Source organism: Ascidia mentula, chromosome 2 (genome assembly GCF_947561715.1).
Source record: "Ascidia mentula chromosome 2, kaAscMent1.1, whole genome shotgun sequence".
Taxonomy (NCBI): domain Eukaryota; kingdom Metazoa; phylum Chordata; class Ascidiacea; order Phlebobranchia; family Ascidiidae; genus Ascidia; species Ascidia mentula.
This window is the reverse complement of record NC_138567.1, coordinates 19,083,943-19,101,524: the sequence shown is the minus strand read 5'-3', so window position 1 is coordinate 19,101,524 and position 17,582 is coordinate 19,083,943. Positions and strand designations below refer to the sequence as shown.

At 42.0% G+C, this 17,582-nt stretch overlaps 1 protein-coding gene across 1 annotated transcript; it reads right to left on the bottom strand.

Annotated features, from left to right (window-relative positions):
• Positions 1-13,737: 13,737 nt before the first annotated feature.
• Positions 13,738-17,012, bottom strand: LOC145890327 (uncharacterized). The gene is made up of 4 exons (XM_082981324.1): positions 16,000-17,012; positions 14,945-15,836; positions 14,153-14,221; positions 13,738-13,776 (listed from the first exon to the last, which is right to left on the bottom strand). Exons 1-4 carry the CDS (start codon positions 17,010-17,012, stop codon positions 13,738-13,740), a joined length of 2,013 nt encoding a protein of 670 aa, XP_082837450.1.
• Positions 17,013-17,582: the final 570 nt, after the last annotated feature.

Below are 17,582 nucleotides of genomic sequence, written 5' to 3'. Positions count from 1 at the left end.
AAAGGTATCAGGCCCCGTGCTAACTTTGTCATGCAGACACGTTAAGGGCAATTACGCAAGGAAAATATCAACTAACATTTCGGTGACAATAAGACTTAACAAAGTTTAAAAACCCTTTTACAGAAAGTGAACATAAGGGGATTAGTATTACGTAACCACTGAGGGCTAGGCTTGAAAGAGTAGAAACAAAAGTAGTATGCACATTACCGGGTAATTTGCGATAATGTTCCGACGTTTGTAGCCAAGATTTCTTGAAATATCCTTGATGTTTGCAATGGCAGGTAAAAATTCAGTTCATTGCGTTTAATAATCCATGAGTGTTGACAGCGAAATTGTATAGTCCAACAGCATTCCATCAGTTTGACTGTAAAAATGAAATCCACCTTCCTTCGCGCAACAGACTTTGTCGGGTTTTATTCTTGCCTGTTGGCATCGGTTCCAACACAGTGTGATGGTCCGCCGGAATTGACAGTGCGATTTCCCGCAGAGACACGCCAACGCCCGCCGGCTGCCCTGGCCAAAACAACGCGAAGGAAATTGGGCAGGGGGAAACGAACAATCACGGAAAATATCCAACGTTGTATATGGGGAACGATGAAATCCGTGCGTACGCGATCTCCTCTAAGCTCGATTAAAGCGCAGGGCTGACGAATCCTCAGGAAAGCACTTGTGAATGGAAAGAACCGACGATGAATTCAAGAGAAATGGTAGCAGCAACGTCCAGCAATGGAAAGCGAGGAACCATGAAAATCTCAGCAAGATTTGAGAGATTTGCGCGTTAATTTGCAACCGTGCGCTATCCAAGAAACAGCGAAATGAACGCCGAGATTATGGCTCGAGTATAGCTTGATAAATATTCAACCAGATGGCAATTTTGATGAAAGATTATGAAAGAATCCTCGTGGCAATTAGATGATGGAAGAATTACGACCAAAAGTACAACTGGTTTGGTACTCACGGTCAAGATTTGTCGTTCGTCTTGGTAGAAATAGTTTCAATCTTCTTTCTTCGAATGTTGCAGGAAACTTTGCAGTTACGAGGTCGCCAAGTGTAGGTCGTTCATCTTGGAAGATTTTATTCACCATAGACGAAATATATATAAAAGAAAACAACTCACAACTCAGCCCCAGAGTAGAATAAACAGACGGTGATTCTACGCTAAAGGCGAACCAAAATGTAGAATGGAATGGTGAAACTACACTAGGCAGAAGCCCAGCGCAGAGTAGCGATTCCACGATGTGGAATGAATTGTGACCGCAAGAACACAGAACTTATACGCACTTGAATTATGCGTCGCGTGAGGTACGATACGGTCATTATGCGATTCTCCCTGGGCAGTTCCGAGAACTGTGGTATTTATCTGGGCAGTACAAAACTGCAAGTCACTCTCCATTACCTAATGGAAAGTTACCTAAATGTGAACACTACGTCACGCATAAACGTTACAAGCATTCTGGAACTTGCAATCAGCTCTTTCCGACGCAAGGAATTCTCACTTTCCTTGTTCATGACATCCTCATCGCTCGAATCATTTCTTGAAACTTGCTTTTTGCTTCGCCTTCGACTCCGCACAGCTATCGCCACTGGAAGAGCTTGCAGGAAAGTCTTTCAGAAATCTTTTCCTTGTCATTGTACGTTGCGGCGCAGAAACGTGGCCAAGCTCGCCACAAACAGCATCACAATACGATGAAAAGCTTTTTGATTGCTTGAATGACAAGAAATCATCGTTGCATTTTGCAGCTATGGATTGCAAATTTCCCAAAACAAACTGCATTACCCGCAAATGAATATCTATGAGGTACATCGATGCACCCCCTTGTGTCATTTTATGCATGTAACATTTATTCATTTCTTTCATAGGTTGATTGATTTGTCTCAATTTGTCAAGATTATCTTTCAGCATTCTTTCATCGAAAGAAACCCTTTTGTTTTCGTCAGGCAACTCAGAAAGAGCAACATGCGGCCTTGTCAGCCATTCGCAAGTAAAATTCTTCAGTTTTTCTTGAAAGACTCTGTCATCGTCTAATTGATTAGCATTACATGCCAGTCCATATGGGCGAAGAAAGTCTGCACACAAATATGATGCAAAGTTTTACACGTTTATGGTTTATCACTATGTCCATACATTAGATACTAACCTTTAGGAAAATGATAGAAAAAAGAGACGCCCCTTCCTTTCTTGCTCGGACTTCCAGCTGAATCCATTCTCCAATAACTGTTAGCAAAAAGAAAATTAAATAACAATCATTGCAACAACAAACACCACAACACTAACCTTTTTGATTATCACACAAATAACGTTGATATCACAAAACTAATCATAATCCTGTAATCCGCTTAAACTTTTTTTTTTATTTATTCGGGCACTTTAGAGGTGCCCAGCGGGTAACAAAAAACGATAAACAACTGACTAGCGCAAACAAAGGATAGATACAGTATTTACAGGAAGAGAGCGCGACATAAAAGAGGAGAGTTTCCAAAAAATCTCTGGCTTTGGCAAGTACCACCTCGAGGAGGGGGTCTGGCCTTGTCCGCAGTAACCGATGTTTAAAGTTGAGCGATTGTCGGAAGGATTAGGTCCATATTTTAGGGATGTTCTTAGCAAAATTGGGATTCTTTTTTACTTTATTTCGGGTTTTCCATATTATGTGGGTAAGGGTGGTGTTTAAAATAATAATCAGTGCTCTGTGCTCGGGTGTATTATCATTAAGGAGTTGGGGAAAATGTAAATAAGTAGGATTATCGAAATAATAGGGGTTTTGTGGCATAAGTGCTCTGAGAACTGAAAAAACTAAAGAACGAAGTGGTTGTTAGTATATATGTCGACTTAAGGGGTAGCAAATTATTAAGTAATACGGAAATTAAAAGTCTTTAAATAATTGGGTAAAGAGGGATGATGAACTAAGGACCAATCTGCGTAAATAAAGTTGACTTAGGAGAAAGTAACTCCGATAAGTAAGGTCCAAAAGATATTTGTAGAAAGGAGAAGGTGTTGTGGCAAGAGAGGGGTAAACCAATATTGAACTCAACAAAAGAAAGAGCAGGGGTTGCAGGTGTATCTAAAATTCTATGTTTATATTAATTTTTTGCAGGAAAGTAAAGTGGTATGTTGGCGACGCCATACCCGCCAAGGCTAAGGGGGTCACCTTGCCTGACATCTCTCCTGATCGGGAAACCCGTTGAGGAGGGCTTGTGATGAGGATGAAGAATTGAGTGAAGATAAAAAATCAGTAATAAGTGGGGGAAAGCGCTTTAGTTTTAATTGTAAGAGGAGCCAATCAAAAGAAATGGAATCGAAAGCTTTTCGGAAGTCAAGAGAGATAAAAAAGGAGTCCGAATTACGTTTTTTAGCTGAATAATGAAGGTCGCGGAGGAGAGTAGTTGCATGAGAAGAAGTAAAACCAGGTTGGGCAAACTGATTAGGGGAAATTAACAGTGAAATAAAAGGGGTAATGCGTAAATTAAGTGTTTTAGTCAAAATTTTAAAATCTAAATTAGGAAGGGATATGGGGCGATAGTTCGATAACAAAGAAGGGTCAGATTTTTTGAAAATAAGAGTAATGTGGCCTGATGTGAAATTAGGAGGGGCATAAGCGTTAAGGAAAGAAAAATTAAGGGCTGATGTGAGGTCGGCACCGATCATAGGCGGCATTATGAACACTTGCTCGCTCGCTAAGTTAACGAGCTCGCTTTATTTTAGCGAGGACTTGTATTACGAAGTGTCCTCGCAAACGCCTCGCTAAAGCCTAACGCAAAAACGAGAGAATGCGTCGAAATCGTGAGAAAAAAGACGTCGGACTCAGCAAAATATCTTATGGAAGGCTTTTTGTGTTGGTAGTTGAGCTTCACGTGGACCTTGGCGGCATTGTTTTGCAAGTTTTATGACGAATCATTTTATTTCTTGTGTTTAGTCATTGTGTAAACTGTAGTTTTTTAAAAAGTAGAAATTGATTATGGATACAAAAAGCAGTAAAACTGTAAAAAAGCGATCTCCAAGATGGACAGCTGTTGAAGTAGAAGCACACCATATTGGCGTCACATATAGCCTGCAAAAATAATTTGAAGTCAAAACCAATTTATGACAAGGGAAAAGTATGCAACTTGCCTGCACATTGATAGAATGGTAACCCTTTCTGTTGACAAAGAGATGTTCTTCCTCACTTGGTGCGATTATGGGAATATGTGTTCCATCATTGGCCCCTATGACGCCAGAAAACCGTGCAATTGAATAAAATTGTTGCTTTATCATTGTCGAAGACACCCTGTTTGGCATGTGGATGAATTGATGTCGTTTTGAAATCAAACTATCCATAAATCGACTTAGTACTACACTGACAGTTGGTTGTGAAACATTAATATTGTCCTTGGCTGAATTTTGAAAGCTTCCTGATGCCAAAAGTTTAATGATATCAAAACTTGTTCTTCCACTGTAAGACATCTTTTACTGGCACTCTTTGGCTTCAAATCTTGGTGCAAGTGGTTGCACAAATCCATTATCACAGCTTTGGGCATTCGATATTCTGAAATTAGTTCTAAATCCGACATTTCCAGGGGATTTTGTCTTACCCTTGTTTCGTTTGTATGAGCGTTTAGCGGCAAAATAGACAGCCATTATTACTTGCTGACGCAGCTGTGCGGCTTTGTCCGGAATAATTCGGCGTTAGCGAGTGGTCTGGGCTCCTCGCTACTTAACGAGGAGTTTAGCGAGGTCCGGTAAGCGAGACGGGGGTTCGTAACACCAAATCTCGACTTAACGAGGTCGTGCGTCAATACCGAGCTCGCTAAACTTAGCGAGATGTGTTCGTAATGCCGCCCCAGGTCCCAGAACAGTTTGTAAAACTCTGAACTGAGACCGGAGGGTCCGGGGGTTTTACCGTAGGGAAAAAGGAAAAAATGAATCAGGGATAAACTTAGGAGGTTGTTTAAGAAAAATGTTCGAGGGGGTTTGGTAACTCAAGATTTTGTGATTTATTCTATGTTGAAATAAATGTTTCCGAACTTATGCGAAACGAATTTTTTTTTTCTTGATAATTTGCGCGGCCTAGTATTGCAGCCCGCGCGAATTAACAAGTTCCCATGTGTACAAACATCGTTTCGCATAGGTTCGGAAACATTTTTTCAACTTGGAATACATCACATTGTTTAAGTCCGCACGAATTGCACAGTGCCCTAGCTGCAGCAAAGTGTAAACATTGAGCAAATTTCACTTTTTTTCAAGTGCAAACAGACGGGCGTTTCGCGTAAATATAGTGATACTGGTGCACCGCATGTTTTAAACTTCAGCAAAACGAAAGCGCGCACCTGGCGCGCGGATTATCAAGTTGCCATGTGTTCAAACATACACGGAATTTATTTCACTGCAAATTGCACGTGGTTTCGTGCTCCTGCTTAGTAGACACTCATGCTGCTTAGTACAAAGGAAACAGTTGTTTTTTCAAAGTGTATTGAAGTAAGTGAAACAAAGTATCATACGAACAAGAAAAATTTTTGAACAATCAACACATTTAAGCAATGGAACACGAAAACAAAAGTGAACAAAACTGTAAAAACGTAGGAAACAACAAACGAAAACCTTAGTTTACAGAAGGAAGTTGCTTGCGCGTTCTCTTTTTCCTTGTCTTACTCTTCGTTGGCACGCTTTTTCCAGCCTCTATCTGCTTTGAGCTGCAGTTGGCCTCCTCAGTTACTGCACTTGACACCATTTCCTTTCTCGCTTGCTTCTTCTTCAAACCTTTTTTCTTTCTCTTCACGTTGCCAACAGGTTGTGACGTTGTAGAACTTCTCAACAGCTCTTCGCGGCGCATTGCATTCTCACTTTCTTTGTTGACGAACGCATCATCACTGGAATCCTCTGCCACTTGCTTCTTCTGCATTGAACTTGATGACCGCTTCGCCTTTGGATCACTGCAGCTTTCACTGCTTGACGACGTTGCAGCGAAGTCCTTCAAAGATCTTTTCCTTGAAGTTGATGCGCGTGGCACCGAAACATGCCCAAGCCCGCCACAAATAGCATCGCAATATGAAGCAAATGTTTTCGTATGCTTAAATGTCGATAAAAAATCGTCATTACACTTCGCAGCAATACATTCTAAGTTGGCAAACACAAATTGCATCACACGCGAATGAATGCCAATGAGGTACATTGAGGCACCAACTTGCGTCATCTTGTGCATGTAGCACTCGTTAACGTCTTCCATAAACTGTATATTCTCTTTCAGTTTGCCGAGATTATCTTTGAGCATGGCTTCATCCAAAGAAACCCTTTGTTCATCATCAGGAAGCCTCTTGGCAAAAGGCTTGCATAAATCCTTAGTTTGACGCATCAAGTTGTCAAACTTTCGGAAAAAACTTTTCTTTGTCAAAGATTTCATATCTTCGTAAATGACACTTCCAATTTTTTTCAAGTGTTTCGCTGAATTCAGATAGAGCGACATGCGGCCTCGTCATCCACTCACAAGTGAAATTTTTCAATTTCTCTTTGAACACTCGATCGTCATCAATTTGCTTCGGATCGCATGCCAAACCATACGAGCAAACTAAAGGCCGATCATACAGCTAACACAGCACAAAGAATCACCAAGTTTTTTTGCAATAACTTCGGACATATCATCATAATAATCTTACTTTCAATTAACACAACCTAGTGCACGTCCGCAATACCAGGCTGCGCAAATTGTCAATTTCCGATGTGTCAAAAACTCCGTTTCGTATAGGTCAAAAAAGACAAACATTTACTGATTGCTGACTTAACATCAATACCATTTACTAATGATGTCCTTCACACGAATCTTTTTTCAAAACTGTATCAAACACACTCAAACGCCGTACCATATAAACAACCAAAATTTTTCGCAACACCACCATACTACACGTTTATACAAGTCAGCCGCGGCATGTTTCATACTTTGCCTAAACGAAATACGGCGCCGGCGCGCGAACAGCAATACCACACAACGAAATTTTGAAGTTGCCATGTGTTAAGAACTTCGTTTCGTGGCTTTGCAGACTGAACTCCAATTTCCCTTTCTAATTACGTCTTTCACGCCAATCAAAGTTCTTTTTTTTTCAAAGTCTATTGAACAAACTGAAACCACGTATCATATGAACAACGAAAATTTGTCAACTCGTTCAGCACATTCAAACAATGAAATACAAACACAAAATTTAACAAATCAACACAAACACACAATAAATTCACTTCACACAAACAAGTTCCTTCCACATTTTCTTCAATCGAAAATACACACATGTTTAATATCGTCATGAAATTACACTGAAAACGTATGCAACATATCAAAGCGGGCTATACGGCATAAACTGAGACGGAATGGGTTTACTCAAAAATTCAACGCGCAACGTAAGCAACATCCCTTCGGTAAAACAGGTTTATCAAACCACACACAATTCTTTTTCAATGTTTGACCTTGAACTTTGTGAATAGTTGTAGCGTACGCTGGTACCAAAGGATAATACCTGCTTCCATCCTCGTCACATACAGGAAAAACGCGTATGATCGTTCCTTTCGCAATTTTCACAACAACTGTTTTCCCGATTGCAGAAAAAACTGTCACTAATTGTCCATTCAGAAAGTTCCTCGTCTTCTGGCATCATCCTCATGCCGTGATATATCGGCTGCGGTGACCTTGACGATGAGCTTCATTTTACGTGCATCACCGGCGCTTGTGTTCTGAACAAACGTTGTACGATCGTATTATTCACACATGCGGCAGCTTCATTGGTGAAAGTCAGAAAGGTTTGATCTCTTCTCCTCCAATACGCATCCAGGATTTCTGTCTCGTCAGGTCTATACGATGTTCCCACATGAACACCATCAATAAACTTGTCGATGTCACGTCCATCGGGTTTCATGTGACGAATTATGGACAAAAACCTTTGCAGCTCAACTCCTTTAGTTCTATGTTGCTCCACAAGCCTTGATCGTTCGCAAAGGGGCATTAAGTAGGGATCATCAAACAAACTTCCCTGAACGTCATCACCTTCGCTGCGTACTGGCTGCAACTGGTTTCGATCTCCGCAAAATATAACCAACACATGATGCAATGTTGACAATGTCGCAAGAATATGAGAAGCATGCTTCCGTGAAATCATCGATATTTCGTCCAGAATAATAATATTAAAATGCCGCAAAGACCAGTTGGTCTGTGAGCTTTCACCCTCGCCAACAGGAATCGAAAAAACACAATGAACAGTTTTGTTTTCAATTTTTCTTCCGAATTCACTCTTGTAGGTTGCTGCAAGCATTCCAGTCGGCGTTGCAACGCAAACTAGCTTGTTGGCCTGTAACGCACGCTTGATTTCCACTGTACATACAAACAATTCTTGATTCACCGACAACTGTGGAATAAAGTTTCCGGTCTCATTTGGATTTTGCAACAACAAGGTAGAGATTTCTCCACGTTGCCAATGGTGCCACAAATCCCAAAAACTCCGTACATACGAAACAAAAGTGTTCGTGTAGTAATTGCGGTTCCCGCACATATGTGACATATTTCGAACTCTATTTTCATCGCACCAAAATTCACGTCGATTTTTCACCGCATATGAGAAATTGCGCAGATCATCAGGAATCAAAGCGATGTTGTCAGGATCCAAATCTTTGATTTCTCTGAACGGGCAGTGCAGAAGTGAGTCTTGATAAAACAATTCATCGTTGAGCAAACTCACAGTTTTCAAACCAACGAGAACAGGAATATGGCTGTTGGAACGTTGATACACCCCTTGTCGATTCCACGTATACGCATGCAAGAACTCATAAAGCGACAAATGTACCGCATCTTCAGGACGTCGCATATACATTTTTATCGTATTGTCTTCTCTGACATTCTGTTTCCGTGGAAGCAGAATTCGTTTAGTCCGCGAAGGTGTATGGGCAAACTTTATATTCGACAGTGCGAGTATCATCTCCGGTTCTGTCGAACAAACTTTGTTGACGAATTGATAGGCAACGTCGCGACCTCGCGCCTCCAATGAAAAATCCTGCAGTTCCATTCTGTAATCACGGTTTTTCGAAACATATCCAGCAACATAATTGAGCAGCATATATTCGAAGATTTAGAGAATGTGCTGTTTCACTTCGCCGAAACCGAAACGTCGTTTGCCCTTCATAACCAATTTTGGCAAACTCCTTATCCTGTCTCGGTAGATCAGTATGAAACCTCTCAACATCAATTAATGCTGGATTTTCCAACCATGCAATGAAATGACAATGCACACGTTGGATGATTTTTCCAAAATGTTAGCCAACAAATGGTTTTTCCACGTATATTTGTTTTTGCCAGTAACGTAACCACGCAGCAATTCCGACATCACATGGACAAAGTGCAAAGTTTGAAGTGTTGTAGCGCCTTTCCCAGTTCGATTCATTCTCTGCTGCATCCAAAATGCTCGAGGAAAAGTCCATTCGTACGGCGACAATGTTATGAATACACTTGGAAGCCCAAACTGTCGAACTGCATCGATCAGATACGCATGCTGCCACTGCCAATAGGTCTCAGAAAAGACCTTCGAATCCAACGCTCTTGCAGGACTACATCCATGGACACGAGCAGATTCAATAGATCCAGAAACAGTTTTGTACAACCATCTATCGTACTGAAAACGCAACAGTGGGAAGGATGTCGAATAGTCACGAACGTTGGAAAAAATCTTCAACATGTAAGCTCGCTTCGCACTCTCGTGAGATTCTCCGCCTTCAATTGCCGATTTGGAGAAACTTTTGAACGGATATAATATCGGCCATATTGTGGTTTCAATGAATGGAATCTTAAACAAAAAACATGTAATTCCTATTGGTTAAAGCATGCACACAAAGCAAAAAGACTAATTACCTGGAAAAGCTGATAAAACGGTATTTGCAACCGTAGTATACTTGCTACGCCTTTCTCTATCTTCAACACCAAAATTTATTGATCGTCCTCAGAAAGACCTTGTAGCTGAGATGGCCAATCAGCAATGCGTGGAACAGTGTATCTTCCCAAGCATTCACATGTATTCAATGTGGAAAAAGAAGGGCGCCTAAATCCTGGCGTAATCGTACAAGTCTTCACGGAAAAACACCGTTCACAATACGACCAAGAACAATTGATGATCCAATTTTCCAATGCTGTACCATCCACAAGTCGCTTTGAATAACCACTTTCCTCTCGAACACGCTGATTGTCACAATCTTTCTGTGCAATAACCCTATCTTCAAGCTGCAAAAAGCAAGCAACAGTTTTAAAACAAACTGCAAACATGACTGTTACTTACCTCAGGATCAACGAGAACACATGCTTCACTATAACCACTCCAGTGTACTTGAGCACTTGAAGCCATTCTTTGCAACTGTTCAAAACGTCCACAAATCAATGTTGAACAATATAATATTCCGCATTACTGCTACTAACCACTTGTTTCTGCGAACATCACAATATCCTTTTTCTGTATTTTTCCACAAAATCAAATATGCATGACTATTCAAGAAAAAAAATCACTCAACAAACAAGTTCTAGCTGCAAACAGCACACAAAGCCCAGTTACCTTCAAGCAACAAAGTTAAAGATTTTGCAACGCTTCGCATTACCACTCCGTAGCATTCCGTTTCCCCACATTGCCAACACGTTTTTCGCCTTCATGCATACATCTCAACAAGCATCAAAATTCATCTTCATGTTCAACAAATATTGCTGTTTCAAACAACAACATTTACTCAAGCAAGCGAAAGACGTTACTACAGAAGAAAAAAAAATCAAAAAAAGAGCGCCCCAACTGCAACTCTTAGCAGCAAGAGCGCAAATATCGACCACTCACATTGAAGCCAGAAAGGCAAAAAACGGACAACATTTTGCGTTATTCCTACTAACCACGTGTTTCCACCAAAGTTGACAATCCGTTTTTCGTCTATTTCCCTATATCTCAACACGTATCAAAATTCATCTGCATCATAGGCTTATCCCTGTGGTAACTTTTCTGACACCTCTTGCTTGAAACTCGCAAGTTCAAAAGGATCGATAGGCCACGCTTTCGCGGTCTGTATTCATACTGAAAATCAAAATCAAGTGAGCTTTTGCCCTTTTACTCTACGCGAGGTTTCCGTCCTCGCTGAGCTCACCTTAGGACACCTGCGTTACTCTTTGACAGATGTACCGCCTACACCTCTCATGTCTCTTCACAAAGCCGGACTAGAGTCAAGCTCAACAGGGTCTTCTTTCCCCACTAATTCTGCCAAGCCCGTTCCCTTGGCTGTGGTTTCGCTAGATAGTAGATAGGGACAGCGGGAATCTCGTTAATCCATTCATGCGCGTCACTAATTAGATGACGAGGCATTTGGCGAGGTTAACGCTTGCACAAATGGGGCGTCGAGACGCACCCAAGTGCCGGGCGATAAGGTTTTCGTCATCGATCCCCTCGTTCGGCCAGTTACGGTCGGCCTCCAACCTCTCCTCCGCTCGCTATCCACAATTTAACTAACCTCCCCCCTCCCAAAACCTAACCCCCCACCCCCCTATCCTAACCTCCCCCCATATTAACTAAGACCATGTTTCCAGAACCCTTATCAAACCTAACACTCGGCCGCAGACTAAACCAAACCTTTCCAATCGATCCCTACGCAACCTACCATGCCAAAAGGCAACTCTTACTACCCTACTCGCCCTATAAAACCCGAACAATCGACAACAAGGTCCACTACCGGGGTCGCCACCCACCCCCTTTTCCCTACACTAAGGCGGAGTAAAACCGCACTCACCGCCGTCTTGCAGGCGCGATCATCAATCGGTTGCAGCCCCAACCGTGCGTTCTCCGGCCCTTCTGGCCCTAAAAGTACACCTCCTAAAAAAACGCCACATCTTGTGGCCCTGCTCTAGGACGACCTGCGAGAGCGTCGCCAATATCCCATCAATTCCTAACTCACCTAGTAGGTCCGCTGTCTCGGTGGAGAGCGCGCCTCTCCAATTTAGTACGATGGCACCGTACAGCACACTCCTGCTCTTCAGGCGACCCTTAACCAATTCGGTCAACTCTGGACGCCGGTACTTCCTAACCTTGGCCTCAAACTCCCTATTAAGTGGGGCATTGTCTGCCACAACCGTGGCATCCACCACAAAAGATATTTAGTCAGCCCACAGTGCGCTCCAAGCCTTCCTCATTCCCGCTTTTTCCACTACTTGGGCCACCCGGTCGTGGCGAACAATCCTTGGTCCGTGGGTTCTTGCGCATGTTTGCCACACATGTGCAGGGGTTTCTCTTTGGGCGCAACAATCACAGGCTACAATCTATCTATTCAGTAAAATGTGTTCAGAAAACACATTAATATGATTCCGATTTTTTGCTTTCTTGAGAACTTTACTTTTGGCCCACCAATATTGATTGAAAATCTAAAAGAACTGTCACATATTTTGCAAACACAATGTTTTTTTCCACAATATTTATTCAAAGAAATTCTCAAGAAATACATCAATTGTGCAACCATGCACTTATTTTAGCTTTACTTTCAATTCAGTTACTGAATCATAAATTTTGTAGTTTGAGTTTCAACACGTGCAGTTGCAAAAACTGCAAGACTTTGTTGACATGAGGGCAATATTCATAATTAAAGCAAAAATAAACAGCAAACAATGCATACAAAGCTTCTGGTATTGAACTTTTCCATTACCGGTTTTCTGCAAAAACCATGATTTTGTAGATTTTGATTGGTTCCATATCAGCCATTGCTACTATGAATGGTTGATTTCTGTCAACAAGTTTGCTTTTGATGTCAGATATTGTCATGTTTTTCTGAAAATCAAAGTAGGTCAGTGCACTTCTTCCTACTGCAAAACAACAAAAGAAGCACTTACTGGGCACAAATCAATGATGTATTTGTCCTTGGAGCATTCCCGTTTAGTATTTCCTTTCAATATTGATGAAAGAAGCTGTATACCTACCAAAGCATGTGTATCTACCAAGCAAAAATAAACAAGTTTAAATTGGTGAAGCTTTTTGTACCTATTACACATGGTTCATGAAATATTCTGTAAGTAGATAAATTTCATAACACACAGCATTTGCTTTTAATGAAAAATGTGATTTTGCCACACCTGTAAAAGGATTTTCTTCATTAATATCCTGAAGTGTTGCAATTACATTTTTTTGAATATCTGTTTTCTTTTCTTTTTCACTGACATACATAATGACTTTTTGCAATAATATTTTAACTTGTTTTTAAAGTTTGATTCTGATGGCACACCTGACTGCAGACATCTGAAGTCGTTTATTATCTGCGAGGAAAACATCAATATTATTCCAAAACATAAACCAGTTTGAACTAATGAACAACATATTCTTACGCCAGACTTGATAATTCTAGTGCCAATCATTCACATTATATGAATTAGTGGGATAGGATTACAATCAAATGCTTATTTTTACTTTTAACACAAAGACACAAGTTTAAAACTATGATGCGATAGCTACATAAGAATGCAAAATGAAAATTATCATAAAAAATAAGCCGATGTTGCTTGATAGTGACCGATCTGTCTTCAAATGTCACTATCCAAAAAAATGAGCTTGTTTAGTTTGAAAAACAGAAATTACATATGATAGATAAGTAACAGGCTTCAATAACCATTTTAATATTACCTCGTCGTACATCCTTAAAGCAGGCCATTGTTTCAAAATTTCGTTACAAGAAGGATTTTGACAAATAAAACTTCTATTGAATGTTGCCATCATTATTTCAGAAATGGTTTTTTTGTTTCAGTTAATTTCAGGCTTCTTAAATTCATCAAGCAAAATCTAAAAGTAAATACATATGTGTTTAAAAATAATTTCTCTGAGCCTTAACAATAGCTTTTTTTGCATTATCTTGATGTGATATACAATAAAGCCGTTTGACTTTAAAACTTCCAAGTCTTCACTGTCATCACTGTTTTCATCAAAAAAGCAACAGGAAGTCTTGCGGCGCTTGACTAATCCTGAATTTGCCACACCAGATTGATTATTGTGACATCTCTTTGAACTCCCTGCTTCGTTGTGTAGTAGTTTTCGTTGCTGTTTGGCCTGTGTAACGGCAGAATTTGCGCGTCTGGCACCGCGCCGTCGTCACACCAAGAAGGAATGTCAATTTCCAAAAACGCGTGTATTTGCCGCACAGGCACTTGACAACACGTACGAGGTACACGTACAAGAATAGGAACACGAGCACGTACACGGACACGAGCAAGAACACGAACACGGTTTTCTGTGAAGAAAACGTACACTAAGATTCCAGTTAAGCAATGTTAATAAAAATACCCTTATCGGAGTTTTGAGCCAGATCACACGAAACATCAACACACCAATCCGATTAATATATCTTACAGCAACTTATTCAACCTTATTCAAATAGAATCAAGGCAACTCTAGCTTTAGTAAAATAAACTTGACATTAAATTCAGCACGCTACACGTGGTACCTAACAACTCAGTTTTACGAAGCATGGCAGAAGGAAAAAAGTTCTCTTGCATTATGATGTCACATACAAGGCAAAATTGATATTGTGTGGAAATTGAATTATATGTTTACTGTGTGACGCAGGGGTTGTGCATGAGTGATTTTCGATGTTACATTCTCCCCCTTAAATGTGTGGTTCACTGCAAACACATTTACAAATAAACAAAGAAAACATTGAAATCACGAAACAACGAAGTAAAGAAAGCAACATGCGTGCCGCCGGCGAGCAAGCTCCAGCCTGGCATTTGCAATATTCCGCATTTATAAAGCGGCAAACAAGATCGACATAGCGTCCATGATCTATCTTCATCAGTGTTGGATCCTGTGCACCGCAATTCAGGGTCAGTTCGACGACTGCGTGGCCTGAATGCGTCGGATGCACTTATTCGTTTGTCGTGCTCGCCTCACAAAGCAAGCACAATTTTGCAATCGGCCGTTTATATGTGGAGCCAGATTGCGTTTTAACTTCGACCTGACGGACAACACCGTGACCGTCCGGGAACGCACGCAGAACCCGTCCCATCTCCCAACGACGTCGGGGTTGTGTCTCATCTACGATCATCACCACATCTCCGGGTTGAAAATTGCGTTGTCGGTCGGGCCACTTCTGACGCAAGGCAATTGTGGGCAAATATTCTCGTGACCATCTTCTCCAAAATTCGTCGGCGAGGTATTGAATGTGTTTCCACCGCCTTCGACTGTAGCAATCTTTGGGATTGATAAGCCCAACTGGAATGCTGTCGCAAGCACGACCCAACAACAGATGATTGGGCGTAAGTGGCTCCTCTTCTGTACAAGTGAAACTGATCGGCGTTAACGGCCTCGAATTTAAAATGCCTTCCACTTCGATCATCAAGGTTTGCAGCATGTCCCCGCCAATCGTTGGGTTCCTTGTAAGCATCGTGTTTAAAATGCGACGAATCGATCTGATCATTCTCTCCCACGAACCTCCCATATGTGAAGCAGCAGGACAATTAAAGTTCCACTTAATTTCTTGTCGTTTGAAGTATGACTCTAGGCGGGATTGCTGGTGTCCTTGTAGTCCTTCACGTAGGACCCTTTCGGCACCTACAAAGTTGGTTCCATTGTCGCTGTATATTTCTTTTGGTCGGCCTCTTCTTGCAATAAAGCGACGCAATGCGTTAATAAACGCGTCCGTAGACAAGTCGGGCGACACCTCAATGTGTACGGCTCGCATAGTCAAGCAGGTGAAAATGCACCCGTAGCTCTTTGTCTCACTTCTTCCTCGTTTCACCATGAATGGACCAAAGTAGTCGATGCCGACGTAAGTAAACGGCGGCTCGTCGGGCTTCAGTCGGGCAAATGGCAAGTCAGCCATTTGTTGTTGTCCACGTCGAACATTCCTTTTGCGACAGCATACATTTGCTGAGTTCCTTCCTCACTGCGGCGCCACCCTTTATGATCCAAAAACGCTGACGCAGCGAAGTCCATGTGTGGCCAGTCCCGCAGTGGCCAACCTTGTGATGGTGGCGCAAGATAATAAGTGCTGTCAAGTGGTGATCATACGGCAGTATGATCGGGTGTTTCGCCTCGAAGGCAATCGGCGCCTTCTCCAACCTCCCCCCAATCCGCAGAACTTCATCAAATAGCTGGGGGTTAAGCTTTGCCAACGAACTGGCATATTTCGACTTCTTCAGTTTCTTCTGCAACTCCCTTTCAGACCTTCCGACCTGTGACAAAATGTCAATCACAGGAGCGAAGCACTGACGTTGTACGTACTTGATTATTTCCAATTCCGCTTTCTTTAACTCATCCACTGTCAATTTGCCAGTGTTCGCTGAAACCTTTGAAAGCAGGAATGACTTGAATCGTAACAGCCACGCGACCGATGTCTTTAATTTATGAAGAGATGAATAGTGATTCATCAGTCGATCGGTTGACTCCGACTGTGTGCAAACGTTGACGACAATTCTTTTCCTCTCAGCTGGCTTGAACTCCTGTGGCAGCTGTGTTTTCATTTCTGGTGGGGTGGGCCATTGATCTTCTTTCTGCCAGAGAAACTTCGGACCTGTCAGCCATCGAGAGCTGATAAGCTTACGTACCGACAAACCACGCGAAGCATCGTCCGCGGGATTCTGCTGTGATCCAACGTGTCTCCATTGTTCAGGGTTTGTCTGTCGATGAATTTTAGCCAACCTGTTTGCAACAAATGTACCAAAACGTTTACTTTGGTTGTATATGCTCTGCCGGACGGCGCACGAGTCCGTCCAAAAAACGGACGTACAGTTATCCAACTTCAATTGGCGTCGAAGCCACTTGTCGGCCTTCACCGCTAGAACAGCAGCGGCCAGTTCAAGCCTGGGAATGCTCTCGGTTTTAGGTGGTGTTACCTTTGCCTTGCCAAATAAAAACGAGCAATGTACTTTACCATTAACGTTTACCAACCGGAGGTATGATACGGTTCCGTATCCTTGAGTAGACGCATCCGAAAAGTGATGCATCTCGGACTTCGCCACTGAGCCGAATGTCGCCGGCTTGAAACAGCGGGGAAAGCCAGCGTCTCCATTCCTCAACATCATCTTCTGGCAGCTCATCATCCCATCACAATTTCTGTCGAATTATTTCTTGCTGCAACACCTTAGCAATCAAAGTAACGGGTGCCGCAAAACCCAACGGGTCATACAGCGTATTAACAGCAGATAAAATATTGCGACGTGTGAATGAATTTCTTTCCTTGCATTGTATCAGCTATGCTGAACCCAAATTCATCATTCTTTACACACCAGTAGACGCCAAGCACACGCTCTTTCACGGAGGCGTCCAAATTTACATCAGTTACCGATTTAGCCCTTTCTGTCTCGGGAATTTGATCAAGACGTTTTGACTGTTAGACATCCACTTAGTGAGGCGGAATCCTCCCATTTTTAGCAAGTCACATAGCTGCGCTACAATACCAACAGCGTGTTCGACTGTATCGGTTGAAGTCAAACAGTCGTCAACATAAAAATCGTTGCGAACAATGTCCCCAACGTCTCTGTCAAATCTGCTACCGAATTTTTCGGCCGTCTCCCGCAAGCAAAATGTGGCACAGCTAGGCGAAGACGTGGCGCCAAAAATGTGCAACAGCATTCGATGAACCGTAGGAGTTT

Coding starts and splice junctions, on each gene's coding strand:
- LOC145890327 (XM_082981324.1), bottom strand. CDS start 17,012: ATGATGTTGAGGAATGGAGACGCTGGCTTTCCCCGCTGTTTCAAGCCG. Junction 15,837..15,999: donor AAACACCCGATCATACTGCC/GTATGATCACCA, acceptor CTGTCGCAAAAG/GAATGTTCGACGTGGACAAC. Junction 14,222..14,944: donor GTCACGGTGTTGTCCGTCAG/GTCGAAGTTAAA, acceptor TTTTCTTCACAG/AAAACCGTGTTCGTGTTCTT.